Source organism: Sus scrofa, chromosome 13 (genome assembly GCF_054392235.1).
Source record: "Sus scrofa isolate SSC_HxYL_T2T_F1_AM1 chromosome 13, Sscrofa_HxYL_maternal_Yorkshire_Landrace_v2.0, whole genome shotgun sequence".
Taxonomy (NCBI): domain Eukaryota; kingdom Metazoa; phylum Chordata; class Mammalia; order Artiodactyla; family Suidae; genus Sus; species Sus scrofa.
The window spans coordinates 17,194,709-17,211,789 of NC_139395.1; the positions used below are offsets into that span (position 1 = coordinate 17,194,709).

Below are 17,081 nucleotides of genomic sequence, written 5' to 3' on the forward strand. Positions count from 1 at the left end.
AAGCAGGCCTCTCTATCTGCAGGGACATCTTTGCTGACTGCCTAGTTAAGTCAGTTTCCTTTTCATAAGCTCTTACAGGATGGGGTTGACTACCTCTGGACGACTCTTCTCCATCTGTAACTATTCACTAGCTTTTTTTCTTTTTAACTGACATCTCTTTCTCTACGAGATACAAAGCCCCATGAGAGGAGGGCTCTTCCTGTTTTCAGGAACCATTGCATCCACAGCTGTTGGCAGTCACCTACCTTCTCCCTGAGACCCCTCTAAAAATTTTATTTTGGTCTTTTCTAGGGCTGCACCCTCGGCATATGGAGGTTCCCAGGCTAGGGGCCTAATAGGAGCTATAACTGCCGGCCTCCGCCACAGCCACGTGTGATCCAAGCCGCAACTGCGACCTACACCATAGCTCATAGCAATGCTGGACCCTTAACCCACTGAGCGAGGCCAGGGATCAAACCCGCAACCTCATGGTTCCCAGTCGGATTCATTAACCTCTGAGCCACGACTGGAATGCCAAGACCGCTCTAAAATTATGAAGAGAAATAATGTACAAGCCAGAGGACTGACATGGCAAAACGTGGGCCCAGGTAACCTGCAAATCTGCTCTGCTGGCTCATAGTGTTTAAAAGACACTGAAAGTTGTGTCCCTTTAAAAATCAGGGATTTCACGCTAAAATTTGAATTTCTGGCTTCCCTTGATTAAAAAATTGGAGGCCAGAATTCCTGCTGTGGTGCAGTGGGATCGGTGGCATTTCTGCAGCACCAGGACACAGGTTTGATCCCCCGCCCAGCACAATGGGTTAAAGGCTCTAGCATTGCCCCAGAGTACGGCTGGCATCTGATCCCTGGGCTCATGCTACCTTGAACTGCCTCCAGCTGAGCAGTGGCTACCCCAGTTAGGTAGAGATAGGGGGCTCTACCCTGAACCTGCTTCCTTTCTCCATTTCTCACCTCGGGGATAGAACTATAAGCCCCACAGAGCCGTAGGGAGGCTCTGGGAATAATCACGGTCTTCGTCACTGTAAGTGTTCCAAACACATGTTTGTTGAGGCGTTCCTGTCATGGCGCAGCGGAAACGAATCTGACTAGGAGTCTTAAGGCTGAAGGTTCCATCCCTGGTCTCGCTTGGCGGGATATGGAACCGGCATTGCTGTGAGCTGTGGTGTAGGTCACAGAGGCAGCTCAGATCCTGCGTGGCTGTGGCTGTGGCTATGGCTGGCAGCTGTAGCTCCAATTCAGCCCCTAGCCTGGGAACCTCCATCTGCTGCAGGTGCAGCCCTAAAAAGCAAAAATAAGTAAATACATGTCTGTTGAAAGAATAAATTAGTGACCATAATAACATTTGTGCCGTAACCTGCCAAGCTATAAAGCTGCAGTGCCACATCGAAACACAAGGTGGCAATGTGCTCGCACAAATCCATTATGGCTGCTAACGTTTTGCAGTAAATAGGATGAGTTGTCCTACAAACCCATTTCCTTCAGTTTTTGTTTGGTTTTTCAGTTCTTGAGGTGTTTGTTTGTCCATTTGTTTGGTGAGATAGCAACATACTCCTGTGTCCAAACAAGCCTTTTCTCAATTTTTATTACTGGCCAGACTTCAAATTCAGGACTGTATGAGTGTGTTACGTAATTAGAATGTGTATAATAATAAGCTTATATGAAATTAGGCTTATGAAATGTGTATATTAAATGTATACAAATACATTTAAAGTATGTATTAACAAAAGAAGATAATTATCTATAGTTAGGATATAGTTAAATATATATATACACACACATACAAAACACACACATATATATTCTAATTTTAGGTATACATTTGATTAGGATATACAATTAAGCTATATGTAATATAAGCTATTGTATGTGTAATTACATATATTTAATTAATAATATATAATTGATTTACACAGAGGATATTTTAAAAATTAATATATGTGTATATAATTAGAGTATACATTTGATTTAAGCTATGTATATTTGGAATATACATATATAACTGGGATTTATATATACATTTTTGATATAAACATAATTAGGATATATATATGTACATTCAGGTTAAACCATAGGAAATTAAAAATTATAGCATAAATTCAACTGTTTTGACCTAGAAAAATGGCAATTTCATATAGTCTAAACTAATCTCTCAAATGGGCCAGAATAATCATATCTGCTGAAAAATGAAGCTCATTTTGTACAATTTTCCCTCAGAATCTTCTGTTCTCTGTTTTTAGTTCCAGTGTCCCCAATTTGTCAGTGGTTTGAAAAATTGGTCACTGACCGTACCAGTGAGCAACTCTCATAAGAAACCAGGAACCAGTGTGTGATGTCACCAAGTGGTGTTTTTTGGTAAGGAAATCATTCATTTTTCCATTAAAAGCAGACCTCATTTTATTATGCTTCAGAGATGGTACATTTTTTACAAATTGAAGGTGGCAACCCCGCATTGAGCAAGTCTAAAAGTGCCATTTTTTTTCAACAGCCTTCACTTACGTGGTGCCTCTAAGTCCCATTTTGGCAATTCTGGCACTATGTCAAACTTCTTCATTATTACTGAATTTGTGATGGTGATCTGTGACCAGTGATCTTTGATGTTACATTGGAATCTCTGGGGGCACCACAAACTATGCTTATAGGAAGATGGCAAACTTAATCCATAAATGCTGTGGGTAACATAACACTATTCCTATACACTAACACAAACAGGAGGAAATTGAAACTAAATAAATAACACCATTTATTTTATTCTATTTAAATAATTTATTTATTTATTTAGTCTTTTGTCCTTTTAAGGCCACGCCCATGGCACATGGAGGTTCCCAGGCTAGGGGTCTAATCAGAGCTGTAGCTGTATTCCGACTGTTTTCTCTCCCTCTCTTCAGGCCTCCCTATTCCCTGAGGCACAACAGTATTGAAATTAGGCCATTCAATAGCTCTGCAATGACCTCTAAGTGTTCAAGTGAAAGAAAGAGTCACATCTCTCACTTTAAATCAAAAGCTAGAAATGATTAAACTCAGTGAGGAAGACTGAAAGCTAAGCCTCTTGTGCCAAACAATTAGCCAAACTGTGGCTTCTAAGAGGGCTGAGAGAGGTAAGGAACTGCAGAAGAAAAGCTTGAAGCTGGCAGAGGTTGGATCATGAGGGTTAGGAAAGAAGCCGTCTCTATAACATAAAAGTGCAATGAAGCAGCAAGTGCTGATGTAGAAGCTGCAGCAAGTTATCCAGGAGATGCAGCTAAGATCATTAATGAAGGCGCTGTAGTAAACAAGACTCCAGATAAACTCTTTTCTTGTTTGCAGCCTCCTGCATTATTTTTTGGTTGATAAACAGCATTTCTTCCTCTGCGACACTCTGTGAAAGTCCACTGGGCTGCTTTGGATGCTCTCCTCTGCCCCTAACTTACCTTTCTCTCAGCCAGTATCAAAGGCTATTTGAACGGTTGGCTTCTGCATGTCTTACTCACTGCAGAGTGAGTGGTTTTCGTCATTTCGTTTTAATCTCCAGTGTCTGGCCAAGCGAATTCTTACTATTTGTTGAAAGAAGTAATAAATTACCATTACTGGGCTGGCAGCTTTAAAAAAGAGTAATATCACTACTACCACCGCTACTACTACTACCACCACTACTACCATTACTACTACTACCACCGCTACTGCCACTACCACCATTACTATTACTACTACTACCACAACTACTACTACCATCACCATTGCTTCTACTACTGCCATTACTGCTACTACTACTGCCATTACTATTGTTACTACTACTATTACTAGTACTACTACAGTTACTACTACTACTACCGTTACAATACTATTAGCAGTACATTTGCTACTGCTACCATTACTATTATGGCCACCTTAACTACTACCGTTACAATTGCTGCTGCTACTACTAATACCACAATTACTACTGCTACCAATACCATTACTATTACTGCTATCATTACTATTACTACTAATAATAAACACTGCTACTACTGTCACTGCTATCATTACTATTACTACTATTACCACTATTACTACTATTACCACTATTACTATTACTATTACTACTACTCTGTTTCTACCTACTGTGGCCCAGAGCAGTGCTATTTCCATAAGCCTCTGCAAGTCCAGATTTCACAAGGATGCTTTGCTGCTTCTGCCTGTGAAGCCATATGTAGGAAGGAAGCCAGGGATTCACAACAGCCTGGGATTCCTGAGCAGGATGTGACCAGTTTTCTCAAGCTCACCTCTCTCTCAGGGTGTCTTCTAGCTCTCTGGGGTGTGGAGCTCTCATGCTGTAGGATGAGGGAATTTTATTTTTTTTATTTTTATTTATTTATTTATTTATTTATTTTAGGATGAGGGAATTTTAATCAAGACACTCTGAGTGCTTAACATGGGACAAATTCTGCCAGGGCAAATGTCACAGACCTGGCGGACCAGGTAGAGGCTATATATCCCGGTAAACATTCTCTGCAGGTAGCTGTCATGAAGCTCCACCACCTCACTTTCAGGTTTTTCTGGATAATCTATGATTGCCAGATATAAAGTCAATATATACATATTAACACTATTTCTATACACTAACACAAACAAGAGGAAATTGAAACTAAATAACACCATTTATTTTATTTTGTTCTATTTCATTTATTCATTTATTTATTTAGTCTTTTGTCCTTTTAGGGCCACACCCACGGCATATGGAGGTTCCCAGGCTAGGGGTCTAATCAGAGCTGTAGCTGCTGGCCTATGCCAGAGCCACAGCAATGCCAGATCCAAACCAAGTCTTCAACCTATACCACAGTTCATAGCCATGCCGGATCCTTAACCCACTGAGCAAGGCCAGGGATGGAACCCACAACCTCATGGTTTCTAGTTGGATTCGTTTCCGCTGCACCACGAAGGGAACTCCAAATAAGTAACACCATTTAAAATAGCATCAGAAGTAAGAAATGCTTATAAATCTGTCAAAAGATGGATGTGTAAGACCTGTGCCCTATAAAACCTTGCTGAGAGCAATAAGAGAAGCCCTCAATACATGACAAGGTTTACCATGTTCATGGAAGTCTCAGTGTTTTTAAAGACTGTAGTTAACTTTGAAGCTTTAACTTGCTTTTCCCAGACTTATCTCACTCTCTTTCATTTATCTTTGTATCTTCAATGTTTTGCTCTGTGCCTGGCACCAAGTAGGCATTCAGTGATCAGCAAATAAGTGAACAAGGAATAAGGGAATAAATGAGAAGGTATAGGGAGGGATCACAAATCCAGGGAGAGCTAGAAAAACCCCCTTCAAGAGGAGATAGGAATTCTACAAGCTGAGACGAAAGGGGGAACAGTAGACACAGAAGCCCTCTTCTGAGTGAGCAAAACTGCATTCGTCTGCTGTAGCTTGGGGATCAGTTCCTGCAAATATCTTGGGAACACACCCTGAGCTCCAGTTCTAAGGAAACTTCTATTCTGTGTTAAGGAATTTTTACTTCATTCTTTAGAATCAAGATAGGGGAGGGTGTATTGAGTATATTTAGCAGGGGAGTGACTCACTCAACATTTTGAAATATTTATTCAACACCTGCTCTGGACCAAAGCTTGGGCTTAATTCTGGGTTTAAACTGATAGAGACAGAAACCATCCCTGCTTCAGTTATTAAACTGTAGCAGCTAATAATGGGAAGCAGGCAGAGTCAAATTCTCCATCTGTGCGCTTTACAACCATCCAATGAGATAGTTATTAACTTCACCAAATGTGAAGGAACAGTTATGGAAATTGCGTCCCATTTAAATGCAAGCCAACTGACTAAAAAATTTTTATTGAGGTATAATGAAGGAAAATTAGAAGTATGCGTTTAAAATGTACGGTGTAATAATAGGTCTTAACAAATGCATGTGTTTTTGGCATCACCTTCAAGACACAATACATTTCCATCGCCTCCAAAGAAATAAGAAATGCTTATAAATCTGTCAAAAGATTCTCTTATCCGTTACCAAACATTGATGTGATTTTGTCACTGGATGAGTCCCCTGAGAGTGGGCTCTTGTTCAACACTAATAAATCAATTGTCCGAGGAGACGCATGACTGACAAAGCAAAAGACTGTTGAAAAGGGGCACTTCAGCAGAGAGCAGCAGGTAACAGAAACCAGGAGAACTACTCTGCCTTGTGGCACACACTCTCCGGTTTTTGTGGTAGCAGGCGGGGGCATCAGATTTCCAGATTGTCTTTGGCCAGTCACCTTGCTCCTGCCTTCCTTTGTTCTGATCAAAGCCCTTCCTGATGGCTTATGCATCTCTTAGTCAAGGTAGTTTCCAGCATGAGTGTTTCCAGGAGGTTAGCAAGACATATAAACTGGAGTCTCCTGCCCTTCTTGGCCCCTCCTGAGCTTCCTCCAGGTTGGTTTTAGGCCCTTCACTGGTTTTGTGTTCTTTTGAAGCATCCTGATGTGGGAGACTTAAGCAAAGGTGTTACATCCTGTGTGGGAGACTTGAGCCGAGGTGCTACTACGGTGCTAGCCAGGGCAGGCGGTTTGGGTCCATGGTTCCCTAACAGCTTCACACGTTATTGATTAGATTCATCTTTTCTGGTGTTTCTTATAAACATAGTCACAGTTGTACTCTCTCATCTTAACATACAGTGAATTTCGAGTTTTGTCAATATTGTGGTGTCTCTCACTAGTTTATTTTTATTATTGCTGAATACAGAGTTTTAAAGAGAAAGACCATTAGCCAAGTAATCACCTAATTGAGTATTACAACAGCATTGTTAACCTAAGGATAAGTACACATTGTTATTACACAATTCAATCAGTACTATAACCTCGGAAAGTTATACAGGGTTAAAATTGAATTTGCGGCTATAAACTTATTAAAGAGTATCGCATAAGAATCCTATGTCCTTACTGTATTTCCCTAATTTTTAAAAAAGCAGCCCAGAAGATGGGAAGAGCTCTCCGGCACCGGGGGGGGGGGGGGGGGGGTGGGGAGGCGGGAGTGGGTAGAGCCCCGTAAGGCGCATGCGCCCCTCCTCCCTAATCTGGCCAGCAACAGCCTCGCAGGGCACTACCACCTGCGTGTAGAGGGCGGAGGCAGCGTCCGCTCGGACGTGGCACCGGTTGCGTCGGTCCAATCCTGGGCGCAGTGGCGGTCACGTGCACTCGGCCCCGCGGAGGCCGGGCCCCGCCCACCGCCCCCGGCGCCCTGGCTTCACGGACTCGCCTTACCCGGCCGGCCGCGCTTGCGCAGTGCGACCGGTGGGCGGGGCGGGGAATGCGGCGGCCGTGGAGTCAGGCTGCCCGCCGGCTGGGAGCCGGGTCTGTGCTGAGGGGCCGGCCGCTGTCCTTCCTCAGCCGCCGGAAGTGAGCTCCAGCATTTCTGCGCGGCCCGGGCCTCGCCTGGGCAGCAGGCGGCGGAGGACCTCGCCGCGGGGCCGCCATGGACGCGGCGGCGCTGGAACGGGATGCTGTGCAGTTCGCGCGGCTGGCGGTGCAGCGCGACCACGAAGGCCGCTACTCAGAGGCGGTGTTTTACTACAAGGTGGGCTGGGGGCGGGCCCAGGTGCTGCCTGATGGGCTTCGCATCGCATCGCCGCTCCCGCTGTCCTTCGGGGGTGGGGGACGGTGGCCCCGCTGAGAGGCCAGGCCTGTCCCCGCCCCCGCCCCGGAGTCCTCCTCTTGGGCTTGGTAGCCTCTCCAGGGTCGGGTCCGTCCTGAAGGCGAGGCTGAGCTGTCAGCTCACTGGGTCTCACTGTCTTGGATGTACTCGGAGACAGTGCGTGCTCAGACGGACTCAGAAAGTCAATTAAAAAGAATAAAGCATCGGATATCCTAGCGTTTGACCTGTATCTTTGTTTTTCTACGCCTATGTGTCTACACACCTTTAAAAAAACCCCAAATCGTACTGTTTATACTGTTTTAATCTTTTCATTGAAACTTTTAAAAAGTTATGAATTTTTTTAAGATTCATAATATTACCTTGTTAGTGGATGCATTCTGTAGCTGTGTCTTGGTGTATTTACAAACTCTTCCGGTCATTTTATGTTCATTTATGAACATTTATATTTTGATCTTCAGCGTCATAATATCCTTATACTCATGCTTTACATGTTTCTTTGATATTTCATTTGGATAATTATTGGGGCCAGAATTATTAAAGACTAGGCGCTTCACAGTCCACTCTTTGCTCCCTAATCCTGAGGATTTGCAAACACAACTGTCTCGCTGCCGTCTTGCCCTGCGCCTCCCTGCTGAGGTAGCTGTATCTTCTTGATATTACTACCTTTTCTTTTAGAAGCAATGTCGACTGATTATACAGTAGTAGTAAATTTTTCCTATAAACGTATATGCTGTCATTAACGTGTGGTTTTTTTTCAGGTTAATATTTAATTGCCTTTATAATCTATATTTAGAGACTTGATGTGTTTTAGAATCATTCCTTTTGGACTTTTTGTTGACAATTTCATTAGAGTGGTATTTAAAAAGTAAAACTCTGTTTTAGTTTTGTGCAATAACTGACCAATGTTTGTAGGTGAAAATAGTGCCATTTGAAATAGCTAAGGCAAAAGAAAATACTGTGCAGTGTGCCTCTTGTTTTGCTGTAAGATTTGCTTGTTACTATGAAGAATTTCTTTTCCTTGAGAGTCAGAAAAGTGGTTGTGCTTGTAGGAGCTGTTTATGTAAACTATCAGATATTTAGTGTTTTCTGTCTTCATACTCTTCTAAAAGGGGTTCTTTAATTGTTAGTCACTTTCAAGTATAAATGAAATGAGTAAAATAAAGTTGATGCCAACAGTTTTAAAAATTGGCTGTAATATTTACATATAAGGTTATATTTTCCTCCCTCCCCTGAGATATCTGAATTACTGAAATCTGAGGAAAACGTATTTTTTCTATCCCCAATTTCAATTTGGACCAAAACTGTACTCTTCTTATTGATTTTGTAGTTTGAAGGAAACAACTCCAGCTCTAATAACTGGATCAGTGGGTGGCTTCTTTGGATCCAGATAATCAGGCATGAGGTTCTTTGAAGTACACATGCTAAGGTTACTGCAGAGAAGGTGGTAGTACCTGGGAAAGTCTCTCTGTGGACTTTCTGTGTGGTAGCATTGGTCACCCTCTCAGAATGCTGATGGTGAGAATGAAGGCATTTCCTCACTAGCCACAGCCTAACTGGCTGAAGAAGTTATGGAATAGTGGCAAGACAAATCCAGATTTTCTTAATTAAAGTGTTTATTTTATACAACTGAAATCTACCATACAGTGTGTCCCCCCTTGACAATATTTTCTGTAGAGGAAAAGATTTTCTTTCCACTGTGAGATAACCTTTAAAATCTTTTTTATTGGAGTTCCTGTTGTGGCGCGGTGGTTAACGAATCCGACTAGGAACCATGAGGTTGCGGGTTCGGTCCCTGCCCTTGCTCAGTGGGTTAACGATCCGGCGTTGCCGTGAGCTGTGGTGTAGGTTGCAGACGCGGCTCAGTTCCTGCGTTGCTGTGGCTCTGGCGTAGGCCGGAGGCTACAGCTCCAATTCAACCCCTAGCCTGGGAACCTCCATATGCCGCAGGAACGGCCCAAGAAATAGCTAAAAAAAAGACAAAAAAAAAAAAAATCTTTTTTATTGATACTTAGTTTTATTGATTATTATCTGTTCTGATGCATTCAAGACTCAGTTCACTTTTTTGGGGTGTATAATTTCGAGTCTGACCTGTTGCATAAATAAAAAAGAAAAGGAGTTCCTGTTAAGAATCTTACTAGTATCCATGAGGATGCAGGTTAGATCCCTGGCCTCACTCAGGGGGTTAAAGGATCCGGCGTTGCCTCGAGTTGTGGTGTAGGTCACAGACATGGCTTGGATCTGGCATTGCTGTGGTTGTGATATAGGCCAGCAGCTCCAGCTCCAGTTAGAACCCTGGCCTGGGAACTTCCGTATGCTGCAGGTGCAGCCCTAAAAAGACAAAAAAAAAAAAAAAAGAGAGAGAGAGAAAAAAACATATAAACCACAGCTATTCTAAGAAAATGTTTACAATGACCTTCTTCTGTTTGACTTCATACATTTTCAACAGTAGGAGAAAATTGAGAATATTCAGAACCGAGAAAAGGTATTGAAGGATTCTATAACTCATTTACTTTATCAAAATATTACTGCTATCTTAAAGACATTCTTGTTTTGTCATTCGTAGAAAGCAGTAGTGAGTTAAGAAAGTGTTAAAAAAAATTCAAATTATAATTCATCTGTTAGATTCCCTTGAATTCTTTTTTTTTTTTTTTAATTTTTAGGAAGCTGCACAAGCTTTAATTTATGCTGAGATGGCAGGATCAAGCCTAGAACACATTCAAGAAAAAATAAATGAATATCTGGAAAGAGTGCAGGCTCTACATTCAGCAGGTTGGTAAAGGACTTCACTGTATCACTGTATTTTTTTTTTCCTCTCTCCCATCACATCTTACTTTTCCCACATATTCTCTTTCTTTTTTATTTTCATCTTTGATTCTTGATCCTTACTCTCTTGCTGCTCATTCCTCTTTGGATAGTCACATTTTAAAAAATCATCATATGGAAATAAGTGATACGTCTGTGAAGAGGAGCCTTAGAGGTGATAGAGGCCAGCCTCCTAATTTCCCAGCAGATGACGATGAGTTATCTACCTTCTAACCGTGTATCTTGGGCAGCGTCCGGATTAGGACCCTGGTTCAAGTCTGCTTTTAAATATCTGTCACATGCCCTCTCCTGCTATTAAAATTAAATGACTCCTCCTCTTTAGTGTCTAAAGACTTTAGCAGTGGGTTCACAGTCTTTACTGTATCATTATCCTCAACCTTCAGACCTTAGCTAAACTCTTTTTTAAAATGGTATCTTGGAAAAGCAACATGTAAGTAGAGTCCTGGAACAACTTGTATTTATTTTTGTAAACAGTGTGGCAAATGGCTGTGAAACAAGTACACAGGCTATGTGATTGCTGTTCTCTTAGAGGTAAATGGCTCCTGGTAAAATCTGCTGTTCACATGGGTAGAAAAGAAAATGACCATCTACTGACACTTTGTTTTAGAAAAGTGTTCATGTCACTAAGGGCTCTTTTTAACCCCTTTTTTGTTGTGGCAGTATAATAAAGCCACAAGCTTAGGGGAGGCTTTACTTTCTGTTTTTTTTTTTTTTTTTTTTTTTTTTGTCTTTTGTCTTTTTAGGGCCGCACCCATGGCATATGGAGGTTCCCAGGCTAGGGGTCGAATTGGAGCTACCTACAGCTACTGGCCTGTGCCACAGCAACACAGGATCCGAGCCATGTCTGCGACTTACACTACTCACGGCAATGCCGGATCCTTAACCCACTGAACGAGGCCAGGGATCGAACCTGCCACCTCATGGTAACTAGCCGGGTTCGTTAACCACTGAGCCACAACAAGAACTCCAGGGGAGGCTTTACTTTTCACCACTCATTTTGAGGACATATGAGCAGTTTCAAGCTCATAGTTAGGATAAAGTTGATTTGATCATTGGATTTCTTGTTAGGACCATCTCCTTACAGACATGGTAGTTTCATTTAAAACAGTGTGCAGAAATGGCATGCATTGAAAAGTGGTCTGCCTGTGCACCAGGACCTCATGTAGTGCAAAGTTACACTGATTCATGTATTCAGAATGCCATGTAATTCAAAGGCACTTCATCTTCCCAGCTAAGTAAATGAAGTTCTTAAATTTATAAAATGTGGTATTTATATCAGGCACAGAATGAGCTCTAATCTCTTGGAGCGTGAACACTTGCCAGTGAAACAGAAGTTCAAAAAGGATTTCTAAGCATAGTAAACCTTGGAATTCCCATCTTGGCTCAGTGGAAATGAACCTGACTAGTATCCATGAGGACACAGATTCAGTCTCTGGCCTTGTTCAGTGGCTTAAGGATCCAGCGTTGCTGTGAGCTGTGGTGCAGGTCGCAGACGCAGCTCGGGTCTGGCACTGCTGTGACTGTGGCTGTGGCGTAGGCCAGAGGTTACAGCTCTCATTTGACCCCTAGCCTGAGAACCTCCATATGCCATGGTATGGCCCTGAAAAGACTTCAAATAAGTAAATAAATACATAAAGCATAATATACCTTAAATGTTTTGTCAGCTTTTTGACTTATTTTGTTCAAGAAGTAGAATGTAATCTGGTGAATTAAATGGTTTACTTAAATATCGTATTATCATTTCAAGCAGAAGAGTCCTTTATCAAATAAAAATCAAATTTTTTATCAAATAAAAAGAACCCCAGTTCTTTTTTTTTTTTTTGCTTTTTAGGGCTGCACCTGCAACATATGGAAGTTCCCAGGCTAGGGGTCCAATCCGAGGTGCAGCTGCAGGCCACAGCCATAGCAACTCGAGATCTGAGCCACATCTGCAGCCGGTACCACAGCTCGCAGAAATGCCGGATCCTTAACCCACTGATCAAGGCCAGGGATCCAGCCTGCATCCTCATGGATACTAGTCGGGCTCGTTACTGCTGACCCATGGCAGGAACTCCCCAAAACCCCAGCTTTTAAAATATGAAATCTGCTGACAGTCAGGTGATTTGAGAGATGGGTTGACTTTTGGTTTAGGGAAAGGTAACCCAGCTTGAAATTCTCCAGTGTAGTTTAAAAAAACTCAAGACTCAGAATTAAAAGATCCGAGTTGAGGAAGTTCCCATCGTGGCTCAGCAGTTAACAAATCTCACTGGCATCCATGAGGATGTGGGTTTGCTCCCTGCCTTTGCTCAGTGGGTTAAGGATCTGGCATTGCCGTGAGCTGTGGTGTAGGTCACAGACGCGGCTTGGATCTGATGTGGCTGGGGCTGTGGCACAGGCTGGCAGCTATAGCTCTGATTCGACCCTTAGTCTGGGAACCTCCATACGCCATGGGTGCAGCCATAAAAAAGCAAAAATAAATAAATAAATAAATAAAAGATCTAAGTTGAGTTCCTGCCCTTCTACTTTTAGCTATGAAACTTGAGGCTAGATAGTCATTCTCAACTAGAATCGATTTTTGCCCTTCGGGAGACATTTAACAATGCCTGGAGAGATTTCTGATTTTTTATGCCAGGGGGTGCAGTATGCTGCTAGCATCGGGTTGGATAGAGAGCAAAGATAGTGCTACAGGGAAGAGCCTACAGTGCATAGGATTGTCCACAGCAAAAAATTACCCGGCTGAAAACGTGAGTGGTGCCAAGGCTGAGAAACCTTGAGCTAGACAGTTTAACATTTATTCTATAAATGGATTTAGTACATACTTTAGTGTGTTACTGAGGGTTGTAGTTTTTAAAAGATTAAACTCAATTTTGAGACAATTTAAAGCTTTTAAAAATAACACTTTTATTGAGATATATTTCACATACCATAAAATACACCTTTTTATAGTGTACACTTCAGTGGTTTTTAGTATATTCCCAGAGTCGTGCAACTATCACCACTCTCTAATTTCGGAATATTTTTGTCACCCTAAAAGAAACCTCTTATTTAGTCACTCCCTATTCTCCCCACCCCCTGGGCCCTAGCAACCACTAATCTATTTTCTGTCTCCACGGATTTGTCTATTATGGATAGTTCAGGTGAATGGAATCATCCAGTATGTGGCCTTTTGTGTCTGGCTTCTTTTATTTAGCATAATGTGTTCAGAGTTTTTCCATGTTGTAGCATATATCAGTGCTTCATTTCTTTTTATGGTTAAATAATATACTGTTGTATTAATATACCGCCTTTTATTTATCCATTCATCAGTTGATGGACAGTGGCTTGGTTCCAGTTTTTGGCTTTTATGAATAACGCTCTTCTGAACACTTGTTCATAAGTTTGGGTGTGGACATATATTTTCAGTTCTCTTAGATATAAACCCAGAAGTAGAATTGCTAGGTCATAGGGTAGCTTAATATCTAACTTTTTGAGGAACTGCTAAACTGTTTTCCAAAGTGGCTATGTGATTTTATAGTTCTACCAGCAATATATGAGGGTCCCATTTCCTTCACATCCGTATCAACAGTTGTTATTTTCTGTCTTTTTTATTTCAGCCACCCTAGTGGGTGTAAACTGGTGTCTCATTGTGAATTTGTTGTGCAGTTCCTTGATGGCTGATGATGTTGAACATCTTTCATGTGCCAGTTGGCCCTTTGAATACCTGTCTGCTCTGGCAAAATGGCTATACGGATCCTTTGCTCTTTGTATAAGTCAGGTTCTGCAGAGAAACAGAACCATTGGGGTGTACATAAAGAGGTTTATTATGAGGAATTGGCTCATGTAATTATGGAGGCTAAGAAGTCCTACTATCCACCTTCTGCAAGCTGGAGCCCTGGGAAAGCCGGTGGTGTGGTTCACTCCAGGTCCAAAGGCCTGAGACCTGGGTTGCTGATGTGAGTTCCAGTCCGAGGGCAAGAGAAAACCAGTGTATCAGCTTGAGCAGTCCTGCAGTGAGGGCAGATTCTCCTTCCCCTTCTGCCTGTTGCTCAGTTCAGGCCAACAGTGGATTAGATGATGCTCACCCACACCGGGGAGGGCTGTCCACTTTCAGCACCAATGCAAATGCCAGTCTTATTCAGAAACATCCTCACAGACTACCCAGAAGTCTTGTTTAGCCAAAAAGCTGGGTAACCTGTGGACTAGTCACATCAACACAAGTTGATGACATCATCAGTCCTCACCCCTGTTTTAAATTGGGCTTGTCTATCAGACACAACCTAGAATAGATTTACAAGGAGATCCTGCTGAATAGCATTGAGAACTATGTCTAGATACTCATGTTGCAACAGAAGAAAGGGTGGGGGAAAAACTGTAATTGCAATGTATACATGTAAGGATAACCTGACCCCCTTGCTGTACAGTGGGAAAATAAAAAAAATAAATAAATAAAATAAATAAATTGGGCTTGTCTTTTTATTAGATGCAGGTCCTTCGTGGGTATGTATCTTTATGTTAGGGACAAACCCTTATTTCAGGAGTTCTCATTGTGTTGCAGTGGAAACGGATCCGACTAGGAACCATGAGGTTGTGGGTTTGATGTTTGGCTTCACTCAGTGGGTTAAGGATCCGGTGTTGCTATGAAGTGTGGTGTAGGTCACAGATGCAGCTTGGACCTGGCGTTGCTGTGGCTCTGGCATAGGCCAGCAGCTGTAGTTTCAATTCGACCCCTAGCCTGGGAACCTCCATGCCACAGGTGTGGCCCTAAAAAGACGGAAGACAAAAAACAAAACAAAACACGCATATTTCAAAGAGCAGTAAAAGTATATGATCGCTTATTCTGGATCCAGATGAATAGGAAACAGCATGAATTTTATCATCAAGGTCTAGTATATTATAACTATTATCTGTACTGAAAAAAATTTTTAATTACTTTGAAACATAATTGAGTTTCTTTAGATTTATTATTTTCCACTTTTTTTTTTGTGGGAAGGGTGTGTGAGAGGAGGACTCCTATGTTTTTTAAATAAAGAAAGTGCTGATAGGGACAAAAATTTAGGGAAAAAATTTTTAAAGGATTTTTGCTAAGCTTTTTAAATGAAGGATTATAGAGTTTTGATAAAGAATGTAGTAAAATGGTTATGTTGTTCCCTGTGATACATGTATATGTGTAATAATTTCTTTGGTGTGACTCTTTTTCTATCCCAGTTCAGTCAAAGAGTGCGGATCCTTTGAAATCAAAACATCAGTTGGACTTAGAACGGGCTCATTTCCTTGTTACGCAAGCTTTTGACGAAGATGAAAAAGGGAATGTTGAAGATGCTATAGAATTGTATACAGAAGCTGTAGATCTCTGTCTGAAAACTGTATGTATAACAGCTACAAGTTACATTTGGTGGAATTGTACTAAGAAATTTCTCCCCTTACTAGTGAATTTCACTTAATTCTTTAAAGAAAACAAACCGTCCTATTATTACAAATGAAACTAAGTTACTCCTCCTTAAAAGATAATGAAGGAGTTCCCGTTGTGGCTCAGTGGTAATGAATCCGACCAGTATGCATGAGGATGCATGTTCCATCCCTGGCCTCAATCAGTGGGTTAAGGATCCAGCGTTGCCATGAGCTGTGGTGTATGTAGGTCACAGATCAGACTCGGATCCTGCATTTCTGTAGCTGTGGTGCAGGCCAGCAGCTGCAGCTCTGATTCGACCCCTAGCCTGAAAACCTCCATATGCCGTGGGTGAGGCCCTAAAAGAAAGCAAAAAAAAAAAAAAAAAAAAGATAGTGAATAGTAGAAATGAATAATGGATTTTAACATCTTGTTCAAAATTTGGCAGTATTGAGATCAAGTCATTAGGCAATTGTTTTTTAAATTACAGGTGCCATTTTTTTAACCTTTTTATACCCATATAACTAAAGTAAATTTATTACAGGAAGAATTCACCATCACAAATCTATGAATTTAAAATAAACATCCCCGTTTTTGGTTTTATACACTTAGAACCGAGCTAATGGTTTGGGAGAGCTTTATTAATGCAGTATAAAGTCTGTGTGTGGAGTAGTCTTTACTGCCTCCTGAGGAGCTCCAAGAAGCATCTAGTGTTTGAGAGCAGCTCATTTGGCAGGTGGACGTGGTGACATGGGCAAGAGTGGTATTCTCAGTACATCGATCAGAGTACTGGCTCTCTGTTCAAGGTCTTTTGTTCAGAGGAACATCTAGCTTCATGTATGTAGGTAACTGAGCCTGCGGGTAGATGCTAGTCTGTTTTTATTTTGTTTAGTTATATAAATTTCAGTGTACAGCATTATTCCACATCCGTATACACTTCAAAGTGGTCACCACCACAGCCTAGTTACCTTCCATCGCTGTACAGTTGCCTTCTTCATCCACTTTGCCCATCCCCCCAACCCCCTTCCCCTCTGGAAGCCACTCCTCTGTTCTGTCTCTCTGAGTTTGTTTTTGTGTTATTGTTTGTTTATTTGTTTTGTCTTTTAGGTTCCACATATGAGTGAAATCCTGTGGTACCTGTCTTTCTCCTCCTGACTATGTCACTTAGTACAGTAGCCCTACTCTCCCCAGGTTCCTGATGCCCAGCCTTATGTGGCACTGTGATTGTATGGTTGTGATCCAGTTATCACCTGCCCACATTTATTGGTTTTAGACTTTACCTTAGTAACGAGCGCTCAGCACAGTTTGAAATGTTACCTT

At 41.8% G+C, this 17,081-nt stretch overlaps 1 protein-coding gene across 1 annotated transcript in view; it reads left to right on the top strand.

The window, feature by feature from the left end:
- Window positions 1–7,410: 7,410 nt before the first annotated feature.
- CAPN7 (calpain 7) overlaps window positions 7,411–17,081 on the top strand; it is a 51,182-nt gene continuing 41,511 nt past the window's right edge. Inside the window, 3 exon segments of the mRNA NM_001097443.1 lie at window positions 7,411–7,516; window positions 10,255–10,363; window positions 15,581–15,738. Of these exon segments, the coding sequence (NP_001090912.1) occupies window positions 7,415–7,516; window positions 10,255–10,363; window positions 15,581–15,738 (369 nt within the window). The 5' untranslated portion in view covers window positions 7,411–7,414.